At 43.4% G+C, this 17140-nt stretch overlaps 3 protein-coding genes across 6 annotated transcripts; 1 reads left to right on the top strand and 2 right to left on the bottom strand.

The window, feature by feature from the left end:
- Nucleotides 1-65: 65 nt before the first annotated feature.
- On the bottom strand, nucleotides 66-10490 carry dcaf1 (ddb1 and cul4 associated factor 1). Of its 3 annotated transcripts, none has more exons than XM_088401061.1 (25): nucleotides 10288-10490; nucleotides 9575-9692; nucleotides 9430-9506; nucleotides 9267-9340; nucleotides 8651-8764; nucleotides 8101-8238; nucleotides 7404-7997; nucleotides 7222-7323; nucleotides 6979-7137; nucleotides 6597-6776; nucleotides 6287-6496; nucleotides 6036-6205; nucleotides 5828-5952; nucleotides 5519-5751; nucleotides 4407-5446; nucleotides 4140-4338; nucleotides 3982-4064; nucleotides 2727-2811; nucleotides 2405-2638; nucleotides 2183-2276; nucleotides 2002-2106; nucleotides 1830-1903; nucleotides 1662-1757; nucleotides 1192-1441; nucleotides 66-1055 (listed from the first exon to the last, which is right to left on the bottom strand). In XM_088401061.1, the coding sequence occupies exons 2-25, from the start codon at nucleotides 9685-9687 to the stop codon at nucleotides 1000-1002; spliced, it is 4605 nt and encodes a 1534-aa protein (XP_088257187.1). In that variant the 5' UTR covers nucleotides 9688-9692; nucleotides 10288-10490; the 3' UTR covers nucleotides 66-999. The 3 variants fall into 3 exon arrangements, with proteins under 3 accessions (XP_088257187.1, XP_088257197.1, XP_088257205.1); XM_088401071.1 differs by lacking the exon at nucleotides 10288-10490 and adding an exon at nucleotides 9842-9982; XM_088401079.1 differs by lacking the exon at nucleotides 10288-10490 and adding an exon at nucleotides 9791-9892.
- A 32-nt stretch (nucleotides 10491-10522) lies between these two features.
- On the bottom strand, nucleotides 10523-15222 carry LOC148401939 (protein SSUH2 homolog). 2 transcript variants are annotated; one of them, XM_088401262.1, is made up of 14 exons: nucleotides 14788-15222; nucleotides 14674-14716; nucleotides 14507-14571; nucleotides 13915-14019; nucleotides 13112-13187; nucleotides 12889-13018; nucleotides 12743-12803; nucleotides 12483-12604; nucleotides 12327-12389; nucleotides 12161-12243; nucleotides 11990-12082; nucleotides 11795-11900; nucleotides 11208-11315; nucleotides 10523-11092 (listed from the first exon to the last, which is right to left on the bottom strand). In XM_088401262.1, exons 2-14 carry the CDS (start codon nucleotides 14694-14696, stop codon nucleotides 10952-10954), a joined length of 1176 nt encoding a protein of 391 aa, XP_088257388.1. In that variant the 5' UTR covers nucleotides 14697-14716; nucleotides 14788-15222; the 3' UTR covers nucleotides 10523-10951. The 2 variants fall into 2 exon arrangements, with proteins under 2 accessions (XP_088257388.1, XP_088257398.1); XM_088401272.1 differs by lacking the exons at nucleotides 14507-14571; nucleotides 14674-14716; nucleotides 14788-15222 and adding an exon at nucleotides 14246-14462.
- Nucleotides 15223-15582: 360 nt separating this feature from the next.
- On the top strand, nucleotides 15583-17090 carry rpl32 (ribosomal protein L32). Its single transcript, XM_088401298.1, has 4 exons — nucleotides 15583-15728; nucleotides 16266-16366; nucleotides 16452-16633; nucleotides 16927-17090. Exons 2-4 carry the CDS (start codon nucleotides 16271-16273, stop codon nucleotides 17054-17056), a joined length of 408 nt encoding a protein of 135 aa, XP_088257424.1. The 5' UTR covers nucleotides 15583-15728; nucleotides 16266-16270; the 3' UTR covers nucleotides 17057-17090.
- The last annotated feature ends 50 nt before the right edge of the window (nucleotides 17091-17140 follow it).

Here is a 17140-nt window from a genome sequence, read left to right on the forward strand (position 1 = left end):
GTGATGGAAACCTCAAATTTCCTCACAGTGTGAATTTTATACAATATTTAAGCAGCTGCAAAATGTAATTCTTAAGTTTTATTTATAAGAAAAATACTTTTAGATACATACAAGCTGTACATTAAACGTCTCAAGAAAATCTTCCTGTGGGAAAAAAAAGCAGATAAAATGAACATACCAGAAATAATCATTTAGAAAAAACAATTAAGTCTTTGACCGAAGTGGCTTTATAAAATTGAGCCGGAGCTCAATGCTTGAATCTGCCTAGAAATAAACTTCAAATCAAAAATAGATGTTATTTTCATCACCAGATATTTATACTTTTTTGTCCAGTTCAACCTTCTCTCATCATTTCTTAGCAAAAGCACATCAGTCTTCATCCAAAACCTTACTGGGCGCAGGAAGGAACACAGCTGTCCAAGTATGAGAGTGCACGTAAGAATTGCACAGGAAGCATTTTGGCAGTTTTGTTACTTTCAGGCATTCGATTGGGTTTGGTTCAGCAAGTCAGGAGTGCCCAATCAATTCAACTGATCTGTCTTAAAAGCAAGAGGCCATGCGATAGAATAGCAACTGCTCTGATCTTTGCATTCATTTAGCAACCTAAATCCAAAACTAAAGTTCATTTGTGATGACTATTCCACTCTACGCTTATGGATGCATTGCACAACTTCACCCATAGATGTAGCCCAGCTCCGTGTCACCAAATTGCTGCGTATGTGAGGTCTTTATTAAACAGAAATATTTTTTAAAAGGTTTGTGAATAAAATATAAAATGTTCTAAACGCACACACATACCGGCTGGTTCCCTCCACATCAAGCCTGCCTATAAAACTATAATCACATACAATCGCGGTGTTCTGAGTTATCTCTGGGCTTCATACTCTCCCGCTGCGTCTGCTGAGCCGGCTCTCGTTCTCGCCTCTTCGTCCATAGCTTGCGTCTACGGCGCAGAGGGCTTGACTTGGTGTCCGGTTAGTCAGGGCTGCTCACTGGCGCTCACTCATTCAAGGACAGAATGATGTCATCCTCAAGGTCGGAGTTGTCGGAGCTGTCTGTTGGTGAGAGACATGGGGCTGTCAGAGACGGTAAGCAAGTGCAGATTCCTCTCGGCGATTAAAGTACTTAGCCAGATCGTTGTTTGAATTTTTTTGCATCACCCAACATTTGAAACCTCATGATAAAATGTACCATTGTCCACATCCAGCTCCGCATCATCATTGTCCGAGTCGTCATCATTATCATCGTCGTCGTCCCCTGCATCCAAGTCCTCCTCGAGGAGGCGGGCCACTTCATCATCGGAGGGAGAGAACTCATCATTCCCGTCGTCATCATCATCTCCACCATTTTCGTTCTCAAGCTCTGCGATAAGGCGATCCGTATCGACGTCGTCATCGGAGTCGTCATCATCGTCGTCGTCTTCCTCCTGATCATCATCCTCCTGGGGCACACACGATCACGTACAATATTCGTATAGTTACCGCCATAGTACAAGTTGTATGTACTGTATTTTCTAATGAGCGGGGCTGTAGCGCCATCTTGTGGCATGTTAGGGCTTTACAAAAAAGGGTACAAAAAATCATCAAACTGGTAGATTTGTAATTTGCCCAATTTAACAACAATCAATTAATAGTATCACTGAAAATAATAACAATAAACACCTGATCCTCCTCTTCTTCCTCCTGTTCCTCTGCCAGTCTTTGTCGGCCAACTTCATAAAGCCGGCAGACTGTGTCCGTGTTAATGGAGTCTTGGTTCTATTGAATAAAAACACCAACTGTTTGTATGTATCAAGCAGCATGTTGAAAATGCAATTTTAGCCAGCTTACTTCGATCACAGCAAGGTAGCAGTCTTTCGAGTCTGTGCACAGATCAAAGATATTCTTCTTGACATCAATGGTGGCTTGGGAGGAACACAACAAACATGTCAGACTCGCTCAGTAACCTGGCATACGTGATATAAATTGAAATGTGACTCAGCGGGGCACCGAGCAGCCATACCGATGGGTTTGTAGTCTGTGGCGTTGAAAGTCCGGACGGATGAACCAAAAGGACTTTTCATCTGCATCTCCATCATGTCGTCTTCATCGTCAGCCTGTAATATTGCTGCAGACATGCGAGGGGTTCCTGTCAAAAACAGTTGCCTCATGCAGAGGGAGAGCAACTCTCCTACTTTATTCACCTCCATAAATAACGGTGCCATTGTTGTTGAAGACCGTGTTGCACTGGTCCAGAGCAGGAACTGTGTGAAGCAGGTGGAAGGTTCGCAGATCCCACTGGAAAACTCACATTAAGGAGCACAACATTGTTTTTCACTTGAAACAAACTGTAACGACATAAATGTATTCATTCAACTGCTCTATAAGATAAAAAAAAAAAAAATCTAAGCGCTTTCCAAGGATACTATTTCCGTGTTAATGATGACCTCGAGGCCATTGGGGTGGAACACGCCACTGATGTTCATGTTGAACTTGTCAAACTTGTGGATGGCCTGAGCCGAGCGCACATCCCACAGCACGCCGTCGTTGAGTACCAGGTCATCTGTGGGGTTGAAGGTGGCACAGTTCCTCTTGTAGTTATTCGCCAGGTCGGGGTTGTTTAGAGTCAGGGTCACTTGGCATGTCTGGGTGTCATAAATCTAAAAAAAAAAAAAAAAAGAGAAGCGTTTGCTGTCAGCATCTCCCCTGATATTCCATGTAGTCCTATTTAAACAGCAGCACACATACATGCGCTAGATGCTCCTCAGTCCCAATGACACGATCTTGTGACAGCTTGCTGAACTCCACATAATGGTCACCCAGAAACGAATGCCTGCCGACAACAGAGGGGGAACATTTCATTTGTCAGAAGGGAATGCCAAGCTTGTCACAGCTTGTCGCTGAGCTCAGGTTCAATCAGCAGAGTTGCCAAGGTTACACTACGTGGATGAGTGAAGTCGGATATTCGGTGTGCTGTGTGAAGCTAAGCCCGCGGGCCTTGAGCTGTCGACAAGTACATCACCTTTTGAACGAGCCCTGTTTTGACAGCATAAAGCTGCCATAGCATTGGGCATGAAATAGTTTGGTTTGCAATGTAGGCGGTTACGATCATATTGCTGTAAATTTAATAAAATTAATTAAATCGGTACTTGGTAAATGTTTCTGTCAGTATTCTTTATTGTTTTCTGTAATATTATTGCAATATAACTGAGAATTTAGGCCATGTGCTTCGTCTATAGCACCAAGATGATATTTATTGTCTCAATTGAATAAGATTCAACATAAAATCTGTAATCTTTTGGTTGATCTGATTCATTCTCATACAAAGGTAAAAAGGAGATTTAAAAAAAAAAAAAAAAAAAAATTCATTTAGTGGTTTTGCCGGTGGGGAAAGCATCAAAACTGAGGAAGTTACAATTTTCGGTCTCTGCTGACAGTTGAAGGTGCTACTATAAACACTGTTTGAGCTAAAAATCTCAAGAAAGAAGCAAACGGAGGCCTCAAAATATACATTAATTTTATTTAATTTTGACTTTTGTTTTTTTGAATTTAGTTATTTTTAATTAGATTTTATAACAGGGTTGTTAGTTATTATTCCATTTTTTCCAAAATGCTTTTTAGTTTTTTCTTTATTAATTTACATATGATGTTTTAAAAATACACAGAGTGTTTCTAGAGTCCAAGATTACAAAAAAATATTGTGAAATTAAGTAAACTACAATTACGTAAACGACTGTTTGACCTTCCTTTTTCCGTATGGACAAAGAGCAACACCAAAATAAATACATTTAAAATGAACCCTGAAAGTTTACATATGATATGAAATGACAAAGATGAAAACTAACAACATTTTTGGAAGAGTTTCGATTGGTTCTCTCTTTTTAAAAGCACTTGTTTTTATTTCATCGCATAAATGGAAATATTAGTTATTTTTCTAGCTTTATTAATTCTAATATCCTTGATGCATTTGTCATCCAATTAACTTTTGAGGGAAACAACTTACTTCATTATGAACACCGACTTCATCCCCCACAGTGCAGACGTTGGGTAATTCCAGGAGGCAGATGTTAAAATTAAGGAGCCGTCCTAAAAACAAAAAATGTGACGCTTAGGACAGCAACGCTTAAATCACATCGAAACGTGCTCGCCTCATCTTCTTACCCGAGAGGGCTCGAGGTGAGTGATGGCTGAACTGTGACAGCTGTAGCTGGCCTCCTCCTGGCCCGTGAACACATTGTAGAGTTTCAATTGTCCCGTGCAAGTTCCAAGCATCAGGAAGCGTTCACGGGCTGAGAAGGCACAACAAGTGAAGCCACTCTGATCTTCATCAGCTTCCCGGAAAACGGAAATTGGACGGAACCTGGCGAAAGCAAAGCATAATGTCAATAAACAAAAAAAGTAAACTTCAAGGCGGCTTTGCACGGCAACCTGCTGAAGATGAGGTGTCTGTCAAAGCAGCCTCCATCCACTCCTCCGTATTTGGGATATATGACCCTCCTCGTGTGTCGCGACGTAAAGTTGAGAGGTGCCTGCCGTCTCTGTTTGGGCTCAGGGCACTGATGAGGGGTGAAGAGAGAAAAGGGCGGGCAGGTGGCCACTGGGTTTTTACAGCGCGCGTGCTGTTCCCGGAGATACTCTGTGATGATGCCGTCCAAAGCGGGGGGAGAGGGCATGTGCCTGTCAAACTGCTTCTTCATCGCCGGCGTCTGGCTGAAGGCGCCGTGATCGGACTTCTGCCTCAGCACTCGAGGTTTCTTGCAGCCGCTCGCGCCGCACCACGCGTGCCGCTCGCGGGAGAAAACGATGCGGCCGATCAGAGGGGAGCTGTTGCCGCAGTGTGGCGTCGACGGCAAGGCGGCCGCGGCGGGTTGCGATGTGGAGGGGCGCGCCTGTAAATGGCCGGCCGACGGGGTGGATGAATGAGACGGGTGGCTGGCGAGTCTTGAGCCGACGCCATTGGTCAGCCGCGGGGTGCGAGGTAGGCTGGCGATGGGGGCGTTCGGGGGAGTGACGGAGACAAAAGGCGAATGAGACACGCACGCCATCGGGAGCTCGGCCTCCTTGGTGAGGGCAGCGGCCGTGTCGTGAAGGCCTTTGGCTACCAGGTGGTTCCTAATGAGCAGCAGCAGCTCTTTCTGCGGAAAGGTGATTCTGGACTGGGCCACCACGCTGGCTCTCTGCAGCCACGCCAAGGATACGTCGGTGCCGATCAGCAACGGTTTCCCGGATATTCTTTCCATGAGCTCCGCCGCGAACTTGCAGAACTTGACGTGCTCGCTGCGTTTGTCCTGGAGCACGGGCTCCTTCATGAGCTGCTGGATGTGCCCGCTGCTGAACAGAGGCAGCTTGCTGATGATTTGCCTGACAGAAGTAGAGCGAGACAGACCAACCAAGGCCTTGCAGGCTAGAGCTCGGATCTGATCCGCATCCGTAATAGGCATCTTCACTGTCAGCAGGGACAGCAGCACCTACGGAATTGTGTAGTAAAAAAGTAAGTAAATGCAATGCATCAAATGATTGATGCCTGGAAAAGAAATTACCTTAATGCCATTGTTGGACTGCACCACATTCCACATCTTTGTGAGCACATTCTCGCTGGCTTTGGTCATGTGAGGGAGGCGACGACGCGGAGTGCCCGCGATAAACTTCCCGATGCTGGACATGCGTTTGTCAGGAGCGCACACGCAGTTAAGGACAACCTGCAGGGCAGACTTCTGGATCTCGGCATCGTTCAACACTTCTCCCTCTGCCACTGCCAGGACAATGTTCATTCCTGCAAGGAAAAAAACCCAAAAAAAAACGTTACCATACGAACGATATGACATGACGAGCTGACTTTGCAAACATACCTGCGCTAGAAATAGTAGACCCGCTCTCATCGACGACAGCGATAGTCTCGGACAGCAGCATTTGAGTCTTTGGTACAACAGTGAGAATACTCAGGGTGTCGAGTGCATAACGCACAGTGTCGCTCCTGCAGGGAAAAAAAAACAAAACGTTATGCTTAGAACGCAACGCACTTCGCGTAGCAGACAAAATAGCTTTCATCCTCCACACCTGCCATAGTAGGTCCTCCAGTCACATGCAATGGAAATGAGTTGCAGGAGTAGTTGGACACAAGAGAGTTTGTGGAAGACCTCCGCTGGTTCCCAATATAAACGAAGAGGGCCGTGCTCGATGAGGAATTCCATCATTTCCACGACCTGCTCGCGGCTGTAACTGACCGCCTGTGAACAGAGCAGAGGCCCGATGAGCACCGTGGAACGTCTCCAGTGGCCACAACACCCCGTCATTCTATCAGCAAGTACCTTGTAGTAGGGCTGCGAATGAATTGGAGCGCCTCCTTCTGTGCGCTGCAGGGACTGCTTCACCTGTTCCACCTTGATGGCCAGATGAGCCTCAAAGTACCTGCGCAGCGCCATGCAGGTGTGCTTTGCTGTCTGCCTGCTGGAGAAAATGTCATCGTCACTCAGCAACGCCCCCTGGTCATCAGGGTTTAGGATTTCCAATGTGCTAATCTGGAAGATAACAGAAGTATGCAATCAGCATTAGGGTCAGTAATGTGGATTTGTTGTTATGTTTGCACGGCTAACGCGCAGCTCGCACGGTTCCTCCTACCAGATTGACGAGACGTCGCAAGCCGTCCTGTTTGTCGAAGAGCTCCAGCACGGCGCGGAAAGCAAAGGAAATGGAGAAGAACATGGTGGCGTGGCAACAGCCCGATGCATGCGAGCATTCCAGCAGCCAGAGTGTGTAGCCAACCACATCCGACAGGACCGAGGGGGGCAGCATACACACCTAGAGGGAAATAGTAGCCACACCGATGACAGCTTCAGACAAAATATGTGGCTTCAAAGCATATTTATAACTTCTGTTATTTGAACAGAAGCTTTTTATATCCACGGCATAGACAAACATACACTATATACCCAAAGCATGTTCATCGCTCATGTAAAAGGTTTAGTTTTTTTTATTTCATGTTGTCAGTTTTTAAATATACCCTTTCCATGGCATCCTGGTTATAGGCAAGGTAGTAGAGGCACAGGGACACTCCAGTGGCAGCCATCGAAGGCCTTGGGATTTCCAGCAATTTCTGAACTCCTCCGTGCGCTACAAACTCTGCAGCAAACTTCTTGTGAAGCAGAAGAGAAGCCAAGTACTGCGAGAGAAAAGCCAAATAAAATGAATGTTTCGATGGAGTTTTGAGTGCGCTTCACATTGAAATAAAACTCCAGGACTCCACCTTGAGCGCCTCAAATGTGAGCTGCACATCGTTGGTCTGCTTTAGATCCATATAATGCAACAGCAGCTCACGGGCACCCATTTGCATAAACACGGCCAACAGCTGAAGGTGGGAGAGAAAATAATGAAACCAAATACTAATGAAGGAATCATTATTGCCAGAAACATAACAACAAAACTAACCTCCTGATATTCTCCCAGAGGAGTGAGATACTGCAAAATGAGTCTCTGCTCGATCTCTGGTGTCAGCGGGTATAAACGGTAACTGTTGCCAATCACCCAAGGGCTCATCTCAGACCAGCTGCTGTTGGAAAGCTCGCTTATATTCCTTTCTGCTTCTGGCAAGGAGAAATTCGACTTGTGCTTTGCGGACCTGCCGCTTTCTTTCTCTGCTTTTCTTTTGAGGTAACTACTCCCATCAGAGGTGCCTAGATGCAGAGGTGACCCGGAGGCTGATATGGGCTTCATCATGGTTTTAACGCCCGAGGTGGCACAGTTGTTGGCCTTGCGGGGGGCGCTGGGATGAAACGGAAGCTCGTTCTCCGGCTCCAAGGCGGAAAGATTCAATTCGCCATCCTCTCCTGGTTCCGGTCCTTCCGTTTCAGCCCCGTTTTGGCCGAGCGAGAAGCGCTTCTCAAAGCCTCCATCGACAGTCTCCTCATCCAAAGGCAGCAAAGGTACACTTGGAGTTTTTCTGGGACTGGGACGTTTGATTTCTCTTTTTGTCTCCGCATCTTTATCTTGAAGCTCACGTAAGCGATGGAGCATCAAAGGCACCTGTTAACGGAGAAAATTAAAACTGACATTAAGTTCTGGATGAGAGAATTTGCTGATCATTTAGATTAGACACATCGTGTCTGGGAAAACCAGAGAGGCTGACCAAAACAGAGTTCTCTTCTCGGTAGTTGGCTGCTATGTCCTGGTTCTCCATGGCACCTGCCAACAAGCCTGTGGCATAGATTCTGAGCGGCTGCTCTGCCTCCTGAGCCCACTTGAACAATTTTTCAACAATTCCCTCCTGAAAAACCAAGCCAGCAAATCAGCAAGTTACAATCAAGTCATTATTCAGCTCTGATAGTCCTGATTGTTTATCAAGTCACACTCGGTGCGACATCTCAGATCATGTCTTAGCTACGTAATAGAGGTAATAAATGCTTATTGATCATTTAGTGAGTTGATACTATATAAAGGAAAACAGTAGGGAAGTGGAGCTTGTTTGCAAGCTGGACTCTGACTCTACAAACAAACAAAATCTTTGTGGAAAACAGCTGGTGGAGATATTGACTTACAAAGTTCACAATCCATACTTTGTGATGACCTCGCATCAAATAAACTATTTCCATAGTATTCAGGTGCTTGGACCGATTTGAGCCTTTTAATGACTGGCAGCAGCTATTGTGAGTGTTGAACGTTATATTTAAGACAAATACCTTTTCCTGAAAGACCACTGCTGTCTCCAGGCCAGGCATGATGTTCTGAAGCAGACGACAAGCTTCTGCATTGAGGGCAAATTCTCTGCTGGTCATCACATAACTATTCACCAACTATGGGGGAGAATGAATGATGTCAAGCACTTTCAAGTTCACTTTCCTTCTATCACATATTTTAGCGATGGGACAGGACTCTGTGTTCAGTACGCTCTGCATAATGGCCTAGTTGTCCCCCATTTTGCACGGACGCTGTGTGTATGTGTATGCATACCAGTAGTAGATTGTTGTAATTTATCACTTGAGAATGCTTTTAAACACTCTTCTCATGATATTTAGGATTAGCGCAAGAGAATAAACCTTACAATAGAAGAATGTATTGCTGAACAATTGCAGATCTTTTATGTGGCCAGATATGTGAAATTTGATCACGTAATAAATAAGCTATACTATTCAGTAAAATGACATTATGCAGTCTTTACGGACAAGCAAAATAAGAGACTTTAAAGGGAGAGGGGAGGATAGTCTCTCTGTGGACAAAACATGGACTGAACCCAATAAGTGAGGTCTATGTACCGTCCCACCTCTAAAATACACCCACCATTCTAACTATCCTTACTGTGTTCATGAAGTCATCATTCTTAAACAGGATCTTGAGTAAATGTCCTAATGAACATTCTGGATCAGCTCTCCCTAGTGGAAAAGAAGGATGAGAGCCAACATGAGTAAGTATTACTGTCTATGACCAAACTCCAAAAGTATCTCTGTTTTCTTCATCGTACCAGGATGTCGGTCATCAAAGGGGTCTGGGTCTGCTTTATGGTACTCTTCAGTTTCCTTCTCAACAAGCTCGGAGATTCTGAAATTTTGAACATAATTACCCCAATGAAAGCAGATGGAATGAAATGATAAGTCTTAACTACTTACTTGGTGAGGATGCTAACTAGCTCCTGTGTGCTGCCTTGCTGCTCCCTCTCCCACTGTTCCAGTAGAGCAGTCAGCTCTGCCTTGGAGTCCACACTGGCAGATGCTGACGCCATAACTCCTATGAGGAATGACAGGAAAGTCGGCATTCATTTCAAAACCTGTACCCTCACTATTAAAATCTGCCTGATGTGTAACAGCTAGTAAGTTGTGGCTTACAATCAAAGAACCTAGAAAAGCAGAACTTTAACTCAATCAGCCGGAACATACTTGATAAATATAGTACAAAAGACAAATTCTCTGTTTGCAGGTGCAGAAGTCTCCTGGGACTACAACTGTCAAGACTGCAGGAATGATCAAAAACAACCAAACAGCAAGGAAGTACATGAAAGCAGTCAGTCTGATTGCAGGCAGCACCACGTTATACATTTCTTCGCACCCAGATGATGAAAACAACATGCGTCCTTTGAGTCGCTGCGCCTTGGCTAAACAAGCAAGCTAACTGGAGTCGGACTACTCATGACGATGTAAACGTGCTCACTTTAAAACCCATAGTTGCATATTCTTCTGACGTGTATACCCGTACCGTGTAAAGTAAAACACTTTCGGAATATCGGAGACCGCTCCGTTTATTACAACCAATGTTGGCATTAGCCATGTGCTAGCGGCATCGCAGGTAAACCTGGTTATTTAGCTAGCTAACATGCTAACTTCACCTCAATGTTCCGTTCAGTTCCTCAGTTTTGTCAGAAGTTTCCAAGACCTAATTATGTCGATACGGATCCAGACCCGACTGCCGTAAGTAAACGGTACACGGGGAATTTCACAGCCAAACCTTAAATTGTATAATGTGGCTTTTTTGTTGTTGGTTTACTGTCATTATGGCGAACACGTTCTCGACGTCATCGCACCTGCGACAGTCCATTTATTATGACGACAGCACACGAAGGAAAATATTAGAAAATACAATTTATTCGAATTTTTCAATGAATACAGGTTGTACGAATATTTATGCAAAAGCATAAGCAGTCTTTAATAATTATACAAAACATTTGAAGTGAAAAATATACATTTGTTTGAAATATTGTGACAGAAATCATACAGAAAAATAAAAAAGTAAACTAAATTCAATCTACAATGCATTTAAGTGTGTGTAGCATGAATTTTTGTCATGATTTTTTTAGGTACTGTATACTGCCGTACAGTAAATACATAAAACATACAATAACAATTATTTAATCTTTGATGTGAGCGAAAAATATGGTCACGCTGGAATCTGCAGTTTCATCGCTATCTAACAGGTAGCAGAGTGATTGTTCGTATTGATTATGATTTCATTATTGTTGAGAGAGTGCAATATAGGCACATCGGCTTCTGCAGCTACATTACAGTGCAGCAACAGGTGGCCGGGTAGTTGTCTGTACTGACTTTAAATTCATTTCCATAGACAAAGTAAACATAGGTTTTCCCTTTCCATGAGTAGGTCACCTTGGTGACAGGAATCAGTTCGATAGTTTGAAGCTGGATAAACAGAAGAGTAGGCAAGTTATCCAAAACAGCAGTTATTTAAAATGGTTAAATAATGTTTTACTACATTATATTCAGCTACAGATGAAGATATTGCACAATTATTTACCTGTTGAAGAATGCGTGAGGTCTGGGAAAACCTGCCCTGGTGTTCCTTGATTAAACGATGTGCGGCACTTACCACAGCAGGGTCTGGGAATCCCGTCACTGGATATACCTGAACGAGATCATAAGAACTGAATCACATTTGGAAACTTGAATTCTGGATCAGTGTTAGCCTTCTGAAAGCACAACAGTGGTGGCGCAGCAGCTTCGGCCAGAAAAAAAAAAGACTTGATTTTGTTCCAACGTTGCAACTCAAGAGGGCTTCACATAGTGTTTAAATTTACAGAAGAAAAAAAAGAAACTGATAGAAAGATCTAGGGTTACTCAGTTAGTCAAATGGTCTCCAGGAACATGAGTGCGCTGACCTTGACCCCATCAAGTACCTTTGGGAATAACTAGCAAAGTGACCTCTGACCTGATGGACACATAAATCCCAGATGCTTTTTCAGACCAGGAAGTTGTGAAAGGTGCAGTTGACTAACAGTTCCTTTTCATTTCCTGCTGTTGTAATGGCCAGACCTCACAATATCTGTCTATAAACTGTACGACATATGAAGCGCCAACTGTGAGAGAGAGAAAAAAAAATCTTACCAAGTACTGAGAGTCCCTGAAAAGCTCCTTGCCAGACACTTTGCTAAGGTTATCCAATTTAAGTCCACTGCATTGCTCCACAACGTAGTCATCAGAGTTGTTGGTCCTGAAATATATAATATATATATATATGACTTTGCTTGATTTCTATTACTTAGCGCCTTATTAAAAGTCTGACGGTAAAGGAATCAGCACCATTTTATCGTGAGGTTGATATAGACTAAAAGCTGCTGTTTTCCCTGACACGTAGGGCATTGTTTGAATCCTTGCCCCTGGCAGCCGTGGCAGCTGCAAAAGAGTGGAGTGAAACGTTGTCAATTTAAGGGATTATAAGACATATTTTGGAAAGAAAAAGTTTCGACGTACTTTTCCCGCCCTCTTCCAAAACAATGATTGCATCGCTCATTTCCGTGGCGGAAACCAGCTCCATTGCACACCCAACATATTTTCTGTCAGAAAAGAAAGAAATCCAGCAGTTGGACAGTATTACCGAAGGTCACTTCCACCAATGTGACTTGTAATTACGACTTACATTGCCCGCACCGGTACAGTCTTTGCAAGGCGCTCGCCCTGCTCCCACGCAAACATGACAGCACTGTTGATAAATTGATTCACATTAGGAGAAAAAAAAAAAAACACAGCAGCTCTTGTTGGAACTTGATTAGCATGACATGAGGTAATTATGAACCTTCATAGATGAAGTGTAGGGAACTTTGATGATCTGTTGACTGTCTTTAAAATAACTGGGGGCTGTAGCAGGAATATCCCAGGGACCTGGAGGAGGTTGGGCGTATGCATCCACTGGCTGGCCTGATCCAAAGAAAATAACATTGCAGAGGGAAGATAACTGTATTGATGCTACTTTAAATAGCTGACAGAGCAGAGCTAAACAGATAGGCAACAATATTTTCAATAAGCAACTGTTAAAGCTAAACAAGTGTGACGTACCAATATATGGTTCGTGACTCCACTCAGTGGATCTTGATTCAGTGAAAGTTTCCAGCCGGTACTAAAAAAAAACAAAAATTATGATCATACTCTGAAATTGCATGGTCAAATTCAACTGTAACTTTTTTTTTTGGTCTTCATTCTACCCTATATGTATTGAAAGCCTCCATGTTGGTGATCACTCCATCTTTGACTGGTGCTGAACTATAACAACACTTGCTGGAGACCCACAGTCCAAAAGCCTCCCGCGCTGTAGTCTCATTTATTGATGGAATACTGTGAGCAGACATGACATGCACAGATTCCGTATTAGCTTAGCTGCACACACCCTTGTTTTGTGTTGGACTAGAGAAAACGTTTGAGCATTACTTCCAATGCGGTTGTTCAGGTCCTGGTTGAGGCAGTGGAGTCGGTTGCGTTGGCATTGGAGGAGGCAGAAATCCACCTACAACCAGGATGGGGAATTAGCTTAGTTTTCATACGTATTGCACGTGGCTATATTGCGAAACAGGGTCACATGAATTAAAAATAATGGAACTAAACTGCATTTAAAGACCATTTGTCTTAATAGTAATATTCTTGTATTTGAAGAAAAAAAAAAAACACTCATCATTACTGACGAACGCCCCGACAAGCTAAAGTGCGTCTTCAGAGCATAAAGCGCCAGAGAAGACATGACCCGGAACAAAAATACAGAAAAGGGTGACGCAACAAGATGTCATCAACAATAGCACAGTGCCCTCTAGTGGCTGGAAGTAATCTCTACAGTCGCTGCAGCAGCTCTATTTCTTTCGTTAAGCGCCAGATCGACTGCCTTAAACTTAAAAGAGAAATCATGTGCATTTCTTTTGTCATTTATTCTTTGTTGTTGTAACGAGATATATAAAAGCTTCTTTTTCCAGTAATGTCCATCTTGATCTCATTAGGTCTCTTGTTTGTGTCAATTGTGCACCACTATTTGCCTGGCGGACAGACATGCGATCAACACACCATTCTTCTCAAAGCAAAAGAAGCAAGGCAGAAAAATAAAATTGTGCATGGCTGGAGTGATGGACACAATGTTTGAAGATAGTTTGAGGATCCTTTGATTTGACTCAAATAATACGACAGGTAATATGAGGAGCTTTTGATGTGTAGGCTAGTCAGTTATGTGGCTACGGCTCAAAACTGACCTCCTCCGCCAGCCACAGTGCCTTCATAGCCGGGCATGTTGTCAAACATGTTCGCAGGTGGAGCGCTCGGCCCTTGACAGTCAGGCGCGGGTGGGGCAAAGAGTGCTAGAGAAAAAAAAAAAAACCAGAGGAACCAGTTCAAGAAAACGCTCACATCTCCATTAAAGCAAAGTTTTCATATGATACACAAATGGGTAACACAAAAAAAATATTTTAGTTACGACTGTTTGCGTAACACGAACTAACTAAGTTCGAGGTGAAGTTTTATAAGGAACACGGTCCAACTTCCACGACGATGAAAACGTGAGTGTGTGTGTGTATTGTGATTTACCTTGCCCCTCTCCGGTGTTATAATCCATTACAGATGTTTGTAAACAAAACAAAATACTGAGTGGTAGTTGAAGCCCTCAAAAGAAAGCCCTCGTAAAACACACCGCTGTTGTCATAGGACGCTAAACCCACGATGTGAACACATGGATGACGTCAACGTATGTGTTGCACGGAAGTGTGCGATTACATATCTTCTTAAACGGACACACTCCCGGTTGAGCAACGTTGTAAGGCCCCGTGAAAACACCATCATCGTGCATACCAGAAGGACCGCTGACAGCTGGGATGTAACCCGGATTGGCCACGCCGTAACTCGCTCTTGCGTCGCTGCATGGGTGGAATGGAAAACGAAAGTTAAGAGGAGGCCATAACGGAACGATCAGTCACGAGATGTGTTATTTTACAGAACGAAAACTTGCAAAAACTCACTTTATCATTGGCTTGTAGTCCATGTTGATGTGGTGGATGTTCTGTGAAAATGCAAAGAAGCTTTACAGGCACCTTGCCACCAATATCATATGACCAAAAAACAAATCATTTACCTTTTTTTTTATCACGCGTCAGAAAACACAATGTCAGCTAAAAGTTTCCGTCTTGGTCTAAGAGTCCGATTGTAGTGGAGATTCAGAGGTCAACATTCACGAAGGGCTGTCGAACGTCGATTTCCCAGCATAAAGACGCTTGGCAGTTGGCAGCCCCCCTTCCAGAAAAAAAGGGGTGTTCCGGAAGTGCGCAAACATCTGCTCTTTGGCCGGAAAAAAAGTGAGCAAAGTATATTCTTATAAATCTGAAGGGTGTTGTTTGCAATGGTAACCAAAAGTGGCTGTAAGATAGGAAATAAGTGCATGAGATAGAGGAGAAGACTACATGGCCGAACCCCTTTAATCACAAGTCCCGCACTATAGCTCGCACTAAAAAGTAGTTCTTCATTCTGCTTGGCGATTCGGAGAGCCAGCTCGCTTCTTTCCTCCTAATAGAACATCAGGTGACCACCGTAAGTGCGAGTCATGCATGGCCATCCAACGCATTTATTGTCAATCGGTGGTTTGCTGCCCTCTAGTGGTTTGTGGCGGTATTACAGTTGGTCCGCGAAATTGGAAATGGAAAAACATTTCTGACAATAAAATTGCTTTATTATTTAGACTTGATTTATTTTCCAGCTAATTTTGTCAATCGTTTACCCATCCAAATTATGTCAAATGTAGCTGAGATTCCCAAATTAGACATCCAGGTGCTAAAAAAATAGTCTGCATATATAGGGCAAAATAAAACAATATTTATTTGTTTATGTAGTACAATACTAATATGAAGTGTTTTTAAATTGAGGAGGAAGTGTAAGTGACAGGCATAAGCGAACGAGTAGGCGCTGTAAATTAACATCGGTTGCTGTGAACTACGGTTCCCATCAGCCTTTGCAACACTCCCGGAAGTCCTTTTCTTTCTTTCCGGTGTCGGCGGAGATCCTTTTGGAACTACATCGGCGGGTGAGTCGATGGAATCTGTCACAATCCACACAATTTATGCCCCTTGATGCACCATATTAGTGCTTGTCATTTATGATTATCATTTGCTGTGCGTGCATCGAATAAGATTAACCATTATAAAACGATATTGATTGATGTTTTGCAGCGCGATGTGTCTGTGCTAAAGCTAATGCCCTGCCGCTAGATGTTCATGTCATGCCTTGTCAAGATTCAGGAGAGGCCTGATATTAGAAATTCTCCAGACAAGTACCTAAAACGCCAAAGGAGCTGGAGTTTCAGAATAATCCTCATTGTACATTTAATTGGCTTGTAAGATCTCGAGTCTAGGTAGCTCCATGTCCACCTAAGCACTAAAATTTTAGCTTAGCTAAGGGGATAGTCAACACGCCTGTAAAGCAGTGTCATTGGGGTTCAGTCATTTTAGTTGTTGAGTTTCGGGTTTCGATCTGCTAGTTGAATATCGTTTGAGTTTGGATCTTGCTATGACACCCCAAAAGATTTAACATAACTCAAACGTTTGATGTTTTCTATTTTCAGTCACAATGCCAGCCCTCCGACCACTCAAGAAGCCCAAAATCGTCAAGAAGAGAACCAAGAAGTTCATTCGCCATCAATCAGACCGATATGTCAAGATTGCGGTAGGTTATGATGCCAAAATGTATGTTGTCAACTTACTGCTGAGGATGCACATAACTGACATGCAAATTTCTTGTTACCATACAGAAAAACTGGCGCAAGCCCAGAGGTATTGACAACAGGGTCCGCAGGCGGTTCAAGGGGCAGATGCTGATGCCCAACATTGGTTATGGTAGCAACAAAAAGACAAAGTATATGCTCCCAAGTGGCTTCAAGAAGTTCCTGGTGCGCAATGTCAAAGAACTGGAGGTTCTGATGATGAGTAACAAGTAAGTGACACATTGTATGTACTTAAGAGGTTTATTGATATTTTGAAATGCGTTTAAATTGTCTGGCTCTACTTAGGCATTGATTTATTAATGAGGTGAAGCATTCAGTTACACTAAATAGCCAATGCTTGCTCAGCTTGATTTCAACCAAGTTGAAATCATAATAGGATGATACAAACACGTTAGTTGATGTGCAGCATGTTGGCTTTCTTAACGGGCTTTCATTTAGGAGACTTGAGCTAATGTGTTTTCTGCTGTTAAACACCTTTAACACACTGTTTATTCACCTTTAGGACTTACTGTGCGGAGATCGCCCACAACGTCTCGTCAAAGAACAGGAAGGTGATTGTGGAGAGGGCAGCTCAGCTGGCCATCAAGATCACCAACCCCAATGCCAGGCTCAGGAGTGAGGAGAATGAATAAAATGGATGTTCATAATAAATACTTTCAAAAAGAATCTTGCCCATGCATTTTTTGTTATGCTGTTCATAGGTTGATATCAAATTA

This window comes from Syngnathus floridae, chromosome 2, assembly GCF_059516105.1.
Source record: "Syngnathus floridae isolate MCC-2025c chromosome 2, RoL_Sflo_1.0, whole genome shotgun sequence".
Classification (NCBI taxonomy): domain Eukaryota; kingdom Metazoa; phylum Chordata; class Actinopteri; order Syngnathiformes; family Syngnathidae; genus Syngnathus; species Syngnathus floridae.